At 40.6% G+C, this 8,966-nt stretch overlaps 1 protein-coding gene across 1 annotated transcript in view; it reads left to right on the forward strand.

The window, feature by feature from the left end:
- Positions 1-7,586, forward strand: part of LOC147705962 (uncharacterized) — a 118,108-nt gene extending 110,522 nt beyond the window's left edge. Inside the window, exons 10-11 of the mRNA XM_086932427.1 lie at positions 373-440; positions 7,246-7,586. Coding sequence (XP_086788553.1) covers positions 373-440; positions 7,246-7,275 — 98 coding nt within the window. The 3' untranslated portion in view covers positions 7,276-7,586. The remainder of the gene's footprint in view (positions 1-372; positions 441-7,245) is intronic.
- The last annotated feature ends 1,380 nt before the right edge of the window (positions 7,587-8,966 follow it).

Here is an 8,966-nt window from a genome sequence, read left to right on the forward strand (position 1 = left end):
CAGGATTTGCTTTTAAAATCATTTTTTATCTAGCACATAATACAACTGAATGAAACTTTTGTTTGCAAAAAATACAACATGGGTCACTATTACTCAGTTCAATAAATTACCATAAGCGTGATAATAGTTCGAGTGGGTCCCGTGCAGACTGGATCATTCAACAGCAGGTTGAAGCTGAGCTCTGAAGTGGATCCTTCATCCAGAGAGCTATTTCCAGGATGAGCCAATGTAATACTAACAAAATCCTGTAACTGCTATCCTTTATAAAAAAAGAGTGTCACATGGTATAGAGCTCTCTGACATATGTCTGTTATTAAACACCATTGATTGTGATCCACCTTTGCCGATATGCCTTCTCTTGCTGCATTGCAGAGTGCCTACTGCCGCTTCCTTTTTGGAACTTACTATTGGGCGGAAAAAAAGAGATCACTCTCAAAAAGGTAAGTATAGATAATGTTCACATGACTTGTACTTAAGCAAGTTAGGTTAGCATCATATTGTACTTCTATTCTTTCTATTCTTGTATTCTATTATTTTATATTTCTATTCTATTTAGCCTATAATTTTCTTTTTTTTAATTCTACTCTTGTATTCTCTTCTAATTTATTCTTTTATACTATCACTCTATCTATTCATTCTATCATTGTTCACACACTTATTATTACAAAATCACACATATACATAGACTGGCTTTGGCAATAATCTGTCCTTTCAATATAGCCTGTGAGCTCTGATTAAGAGCTAAAAGAGGGCTGGAATGGACTAGTCCACCCAGGTGTGTGCTGAACGGACCAATAAATTGTAGGTCAACAGTGTGCCCGAAAACTCTAACAGGAGATTAATTATGTTACTTTTGGTTCATGCACCCTTCGGGTCCTCCAACTGCCACACTGCTCTTCATAAACTGAACTAGGCAGCAGGCTATCAGTCCCCCAACTGAGTTACTAGCCTAAAAAGGTACTTCCATCCACCTGATTGCAAGAATAATCTGCCATGTGATTCACTCTCATGGATGAATCTTGAGTTGCTCATGTTACCCATCTCTTCTCCTCTGAGTGGTTCTCAGTGAGATATGGTGGAAGGAATATGTCTGTTGGGTGATTGGGAATGCAATAAAGGGCAGCCCTTGCAAAGTTCAAGAAAGTACTGTCAGTTTCAGTAGATAGTAGTATCTGATCTCATCTTTAAATTCCTTACGTTTATGGAACCTCTTGTCCTGCTTTTTTACATTTATACTTATTCCTTATACTTGTCTCATGATAATAAATATTTCTCCTTGGTAAATGCCAATTTTTTTTATTTTGTTATGCATTTTTTCCTACTTAATTTTGCATCTTGCCTTCAGAAATTTGATTGATCCCGCTACTTAGTTCCAATTTCCATTAATTTATTTGGTGTTGGTCAGTGGGTCATTCCGCCTCTTCCATTGCCATTTTGCAATTTCCCTTCCTTCTTTCTATCCATCTTCTCTTCATTACGTGTTTTTTTTTACCATAGAACACACACATAATTTACTGAAAAACCCACACTGCAAGGGTCGGGAGTTTGCCTTTGTGTAGGTAACCACAACTGACCAATTTCAGTTTGTTTTCTTTTCAGTTTTAATTCATAATCATAACTTTAACTGTTTTTGAATAAAACTTAGTGTCAGGTTAGAAGAAGAACACGTTAACATTCCATTAACAGTTTTTTTTATGATATACTTCTTAACCCTTTGTTGGGTCCATCTCCCACTGTTTGGCCAAATATGCTGCTAACCTGAGGTGGGCGGTTAGCAAGTGTAAATCATTGTTCCATGTTTCAGGCATCTCCATCTCATGGCACCACAGTTATGACAAATCAAGCTTTTACCCCTATTCCACACCTATGACGTTGGTCAAACCTTTTCAGGTCTTTAGAAAACGTGAGATATCTGTACTGTGCTTAACTTGCTAAATACCCGCATCATATCATGCAGTGTCATCAAACATCTTTTATGTTCTCCTTGAACCTTGCCCCCTGTTGATGACTTCACAAAACTTGACATACCAACAGCAAACTGTTTTAAGACAGCAAAGGTTTAGTACTGTCAGTTTCAGCAGACTCCTTAAGCGTCACTCCTCATCTTGTAATTTTGAAAGTTTATGGAACTTTTGTTTTACTTTTCTTTCCACATATTCCATAGATTTGTTTGGTGTAGTCCTGCCGGTCATTCTGTTTCTTCCATTGCCAATTTGCAATGTCACATTCCCTGGCAAAGCCTAACAATCTATGCAGGTCTAAATAGCGCTGTATATCTCTTCATCTGGAAGTCACCCAAAACTAGGAAGTGAGTAACTACAGATAGACTGATGTTAGTGGTCTACTGTCACTGCCCTTTGTTACTTCCACTGGCCTGTTCTTCAGCATCTCCTTGTACCTGTCATTTCCCCTGAATCCTCGTGAGATCTTGTGGTGCTGATGGATCAGGCAGAATATGAATAGTGAAACAAGGTTTTGAAAATGTCTCTTTCACTCATTGTTGCTCATCGTTGGACATCAGAAGTGATGTCCGAAGATAATTTTGATACATTCATCATCAACTTTAACACATGACAAGGGTGTAGCTCTAGAGACGTTGCAGATCACATACACCGTGATTGCTGCAGTTGGGCACAGAAGAAGACTCTCCAAGCTGGCCCATTATCTGTGTAACTTCACTAACATAGGCTGTAATAGAAGGGAAAGGTCTAGCACCATCCTATGCCACCGTTGTTTGGTGTGGTTGGTCGAAATTAACCTGACTACGACCATGGATGCAGCAATAACCAGCATCTGTGAGGTCTGCCTTTCAACTAGGGTTACAGCAAGAACAGCTGCTGCAGATCCAGCACTCCTGTCTGCAGCCACAGCAGTGCTGCATCCATCTTTGTTGCCACTCTTGTGTCCAGCAGCCTCTTGCCCCATCGCCTTTTCATACTGTAAAGCACACATAATTAAATAAATAACTCTGCAGTGACCTGAACCGGCTCATTGCTATTACTAGCCAGCAATGAAAGTACTGGCTATTCTTTGCACAAAGGTACGAAACACTTTTTGAAACTACACATTCAGAACCTTTGCCGAAAAACATATTCTGAAATACCATTATTATAACAATTAAAATCCAACTACTAAATGATTAAAAACAGCTTCATAACTTGACCAAAATAAAACTGAAACAAACAATGTTACAGTTTCAGAGGCAGGAAAGTATTACAACTGAAGTTGAAAATGTATATTCATTTAGTGAATGCTATATTGGAAAGAAATCACAACTGCTAAACAAGGAACAACACATGATGTCAAAGAACTAACACTTCTGCCTGACAATGTATTAGCCTGTTGTGTGGAATCAGGGGGACAATTGTCAATTCACCACTTCAGGGGTAGTTGACATGACCTCACTGATTCTTGAACTTGATGACTCCATCTGATCAACAATGTATCCAACCTTTGACCCCACATTGGTATCCTCGTTGGTGCTGGAAGGCTGCAGGAAGGCTAAGGAATGTCGATATCCCATGGTGCAACAGTAGGTACACAAACACAAAAAGGTTTTACACTAAAATGTACAATTTATGGCACTCTAGTTTGGTGTGTGGATAGTGGTACTCTTTGAAATTCACAATGCATGATAGCAAAATGCGGGAGTGGATTCTCGATTAGGGCTCTGGGACTGTGCCCCTCTGAAAATTCCTTCACGTTTACCTAAAGAAATATTTAATAGATCAATGTATTTTGAGATATGATTGTTATCTCTACACAATTTGATGTAGTTAAAGCTGTCTGACCAGGCTGCCTGTCATGCCTCATGCTGAAGCAGGAGATGAAAGCCAGGCAGTAAATCAACTTTCTGAAATGTAAAGCATGACGTAGGGCTTACCTTTCCAAAGCCCTTCATTGCCGTTGTAGAGATGTATTCACTCTAGCCCGCGTCACGGTTTTGGCCGTCTGAGTCTGGTCCCTGCGTGAAGCCAAACAACTGTCATTCTTAGGCAAAGATTCCACCCTTTCCTATTTGTCAAACAGTAAGACTGGATGCATGCACATGTTATTCAGCACCTTGGTAATGGTAAGTATTATAAAGCTAATCTTGTGTCATGTATATTGTGCTGAGACCCCTGGTCATGCTAACCTCCCCCACTGTGACACCTCAGCCCTGGTTGAAGGTTTCTAACCCCTTTAGAAGTGGAGCTGCTGTATTTGTTCCCCCACAAAATTGATCCAAACGATGGGCAGGGTTTTGGTTCCCTTGTAAAGTTGATCCAAATATTCAAGTCAAGAGCAAAGGGAAAACTATGTGCTTATAGTAAAAACAGTTACATGCCGCAATGAGTTAAAATTGGCCCTAAGTTCATCCCCTTAACATTAATGCCTACAATATGGATTGATTTTCGAACAATGAATGTTAAAAACATTAAAATAATGATGTCAGCGATTTAGTTCCTCTTTTATTTCCTGTTTTACTCAATCTTCCATTCCCCAAAAGTGTTAGCTATTTCATCATGATGGGTTTCTGTAAATTTTCATGCATCTTACTACTCTTGAATAGTGCAAATTTGGAGTCAGGTGATTATGAGGGGTTTTGAGTGAGAGCTCTGGCGCTCAGGCTGAAGACAAAACAAAGTGCCTGTCAATGGATTAACCTCTCTGCAGACCACACAGAACAATGGTCATGTGTTCCCATTGCTATCGAAACTCTGTATAAATATGTGTTGCAAGGCAAAAGTATAGGAAAATAAATGTGCTTAAATGTGAATGAGTGCAGGGTATGTTTGGAGGTGGTGAAGTGAAGGAGATGCCTGGAAGAACATTTGGGGGGGGAGTGAAAAGAAGGTGTAGAAGAGGAAAGAGATGATGTTGAAGATGTGCAGATTGACGAGATGTGCAGAGAAAAAGAGCATACATATCTTTCATGAAGTGTACTTAACTGAAGGTCAATACTCCTTCCACAGGCCTTAATAATAGTTAATTCACAGTCCCCCAATTTCAGAATTGAAACATCTCCAATGATATTATTTATAAGAAATCATTGTTGTTATTCATTTATCTTAAACAGCAAACAACGATTGACAAACTGGATAGTACTAGCAGGTTTTAGCTGCATGTCAGTTGTTGTATTATATATCTGAATGCAATAAGATCTCAGAGAAAAACCAAAATACTGGTTGGGCGGTGCACTGTGGAAATCACAGAAATGTATTTTACATGTACATGTAGAGAGCCCCCATTTTCTTCAGGCCACTTAGAGTCCTGTCTGCATGTATTTCAATAGGACTGACTGCAGTCAGTAGCTGTGAGTTCCTCCTAAATTCAGGTTACATCATGTCTTTCCGAAGTTAATACCACATGCAGTGCAGGACACTAGGTAAGCACACATTTTAAAAGGCCTGTAATTATCACACTGTACAATTTGCACGTTACAGTAACCATAGAACATATTAATTCAGTAAGATATGGGGTAATATTTAATACATTTAATATTTCAAGACTATGGGCCCGATGTAGGTGGCAAATTCCGGTCGGAAACGGCCGAAATCGGCCGTTTCCGACCGGTATTTGGCACTTTGAGATTAAGGGGGCCAGTATTTACCTATTCGGTATATTTACCGAATCTATAAATTTACAGAATCTGTAAAATACCAAATCGGTATTTTTACCGATTCGGTATCTTCCAGATGTAGGTGGGACTCTTCTGAGTCCCACAGGCCTTTCAGATTCGGTATTTTAACACCCAATGCAATTGGGTGTTAAAATACCGAATCCAGGTGTGCATGCACATGTGTGCATGCACACCTATGCCATGTGACAGACAGACATGCCCTTAGGGCATGTCTGTGTGCCACATGGCACACAAGCCAGTGTTGGGGGTGCTAGAGGGTGTCAAAGTGACACCCCCTGCACCCTTGCTGGAATCGGTATTTACCGATTCGGTAAATACCGAATCGGTAATGCCCATGGATTCCTATGGGCTTCAAGGCCCATAGGAATCAATGGGGGATACCGAATCGGTATTTACAGAATCGGTAAATACCGAATCTTACAGATTCGGTATTTACCGAATCTGAAATACCTACATCTCCCCCCTCTAATTTACCACTTCATGAATACCGAATCGGTATGATTCGGTATTTATGAAGTGGTAAATATAGATTTACCTACATCGGGCCCTATATGTTCCCATCACTTTATCAACCTTTCTTTGTCACTAAATTCACTTGCTTTAATATGCTCCATTTGCCAATCTGTTTTCAAATGTTACCACTGGCAAAATGGGACACCATTAGTGCAAAAAATCATCTGATTTAAATCCAGGCTTGCTCTTGATGACCAGTAATAGTATAAACCTGAATTTATCTATAGGCTTTAAGTACAACAATTTAGTGCAGGTAGAGTAGTCTACATCTGCACAATTCTTGGCCAAAATACTATCAAATGTTCCTATGTTGCTCTAATTCTGGTAGATTTGTTTGGGTTGCACATTTAGATTTTATCCTTTTTTAAGTAAGGTCTTAGGGGCTGATTACGATGCCGGACCGGCCTGAGTCTGTCGGGCATTGTTCTGAAACTGGAACCGAACAACCTCCTGTGGTTGGTTTCATTCCAGGAATTAGGATACGACCGAACCCAGCTCGGGTGCAATCCTATACTTTGCTATGGAAGCATGAATTCTGAATGGAATGCAGCTTCTCATAGCAAAATGCTACGGTACAGTTCATCCCTGCACGCTGAGGCAGGCACCTCAATTTGTCGGCCACTGGGTGCAGAGATGAACAGGGGGCACCATAGGTCCCCAGTACCCTGCCATTCGGCAGCCCAGCACTCATGGGAGCCCTGCTGGGGGCCCCCAAAACTGTTTCATAAAGCCATTTTGTGCCAGAAAGGCCGGTACAAAAAGGCGGTGGTAAGCTGCCATCATAATCCCTCAACCCGGAAAAAGACGGCGGGGGATCACTGTGGGCCTTCCAAATGGCGGACGGGCTCTCCGAGCCCATCATAAGCCATTCAGAAAACTGATTCAGATTCCCTTCCCACCAAGCCCATCAAAATAGATCGGTCTGAAAGGAATCCGAATCGGTGATTACAAGGGAAGCTTTTTCTGACTGCATTGTAATTGGGCCCTTAATATGATTCACTGGTGTGCACCATGAGAGGAAAGGTATAGTTTTAAATGCTACAATTATTTGTAAACTTGATTGTGGTCCAGGAAACATTTAATTGAGATGTGATTTTTTTCCCCCTCAGGATTGTTTGGATGTTTCCGAGTACTCATAGTAACTCACAATCGAGAGCTGGTCCATCAAAGGGAAAGAGAACCATGATTCTGGTGCCTGTCTTAAAGTTTAGATGCAACCCTCAGCAAAAGAACACTCATCCCTAAAAAATCAAGCTTATGTCCTCTCTTCTGTATGTCTAGATTCACGTACTGGAAACCAACGTAGCGCTGCTGAAATGCTTTAAGAAAAATGAAGCCTTGCAAATATATCATTATGATCACTCTGGCTGAATGGGCGAGAGTGCATCCTGTGAGGTGTCGCTTTGCATCTTTCTTATACTTCTTCCAATAAATGATTCTTTTCTCAGCACATACAGTGTCATCTTTGTTATTTTTTAATTACGCAGTGGCTAAAAAACCTCCTATTGTGAATTGTGGTGATTAAAATAAATTGAATTGGTAGGAGATTGTCAAAGTATACATTTTTGTAGTACAAATCCGTTGTGTGCCTGTGTAAGTGATCCTGAAAGTAAACAAGGACAAACATCCTCCCTATTCCATTGCTGGGCATCTGGACTGCTCCTGTGCCTTTAGAGCAGTGACCCCCTCATTAGTCCTGAGATCCATGGGTAGAAAAGGATTAGTAATCCACCAACAATTGGTATGTCCACTGTTCTCAAATGTACACACCTAGAGGCATATTTTCAAAGAGTTCATGCAATACAGTGTGCCAAGCGATCTTTGGGGCATATTAGCAAGGACCTCATTAAAATGATCGCTGTTTTAGCAGCAGGAAACTGCAGCTAAAATGGCGATAATGGGCTTGCTAATATGCATTATAGAGTTCCAATAGAAGCCCTTGTTAGATGTGCAGGACATCGAACCTGGGCTTCTATTGGATTTCTATAACGCATATTAGCAAGCCCATTATCGCCATTTTAGCTGTAGTTTTCTGCACCTAAAACAGCGATAACTTTAACGAGGTTCTTGCTAATATGCCGCTTTCGGTGCTGTGTACTGTAAATGAAAGGCTGCAGAACTGCGCCAAATCTCCAAAGTCTACTCTCTCCATTCGCTGGTGCACTTGTGGCAGTCTAGAGCAATGGTGCAAGCATGTGAGCATTACGGTAAGTATCGATTTTGTGCAGGAAGTGCTACCTTCCTGAGACAAAACTATACTTTGGGGCCAGTTCCTTTTTGGATGTGTGATGAAGAATGCAGCAGACATTCAAAGAGGAAATAAGAAGAAATAAAGACATTTCTCGTTGTTACACAGCCTCAGGCAAGCACAACATTTTGGCACAAACCCTTGTCTACAAATATTTGTAGTTTGAGTTTGCATCAAATACATAAGTGGATGCTCAGGAATGCCCATGTTCCACACATGTTCAGCATACCTGATGAAAAGTAACCCAAGGCAGCGCAATGCGCTGTATTCATATTTTTGTTTACAAAGTAAAGCAAATAGTAATTTGTGTTGCCGTGTGAATACCACAAAGGGTTTTGTAACAGGTCTGCATCTGAAAAGTGACACAAGACCATCACACAATCTTTAAAAATCTCACCTCAAATGACTAACAATGCATAACAACATGCTATCATTAAGTGGGAAATACAGGCACAGACACGGTCGCAGTAATGGTTATGTACAGCAACGAGAACCTAAGTTATCCAATCCGTTCTGACTATGATAAAAGTGTGCCGCACTTGGATTACTCTTTGTCCTGAACAGCAGCAAGCAGCCTTTGCC

Source organism: Lissotriton vulgaris, chromosome 7 (assembly GCF_964263255.1).
Source record: "Lissotriton vulgaris chromosome 7, aLisVul1.2, whole genome shotgun sequence".
NCBI classification, from domain to species: domain Eukaryota; kingdom Metazoa; phylum Chordata; class Amphibia; order Caudata; family Salamandridae; genus Lissotriton; species Lissotriton vulgaris.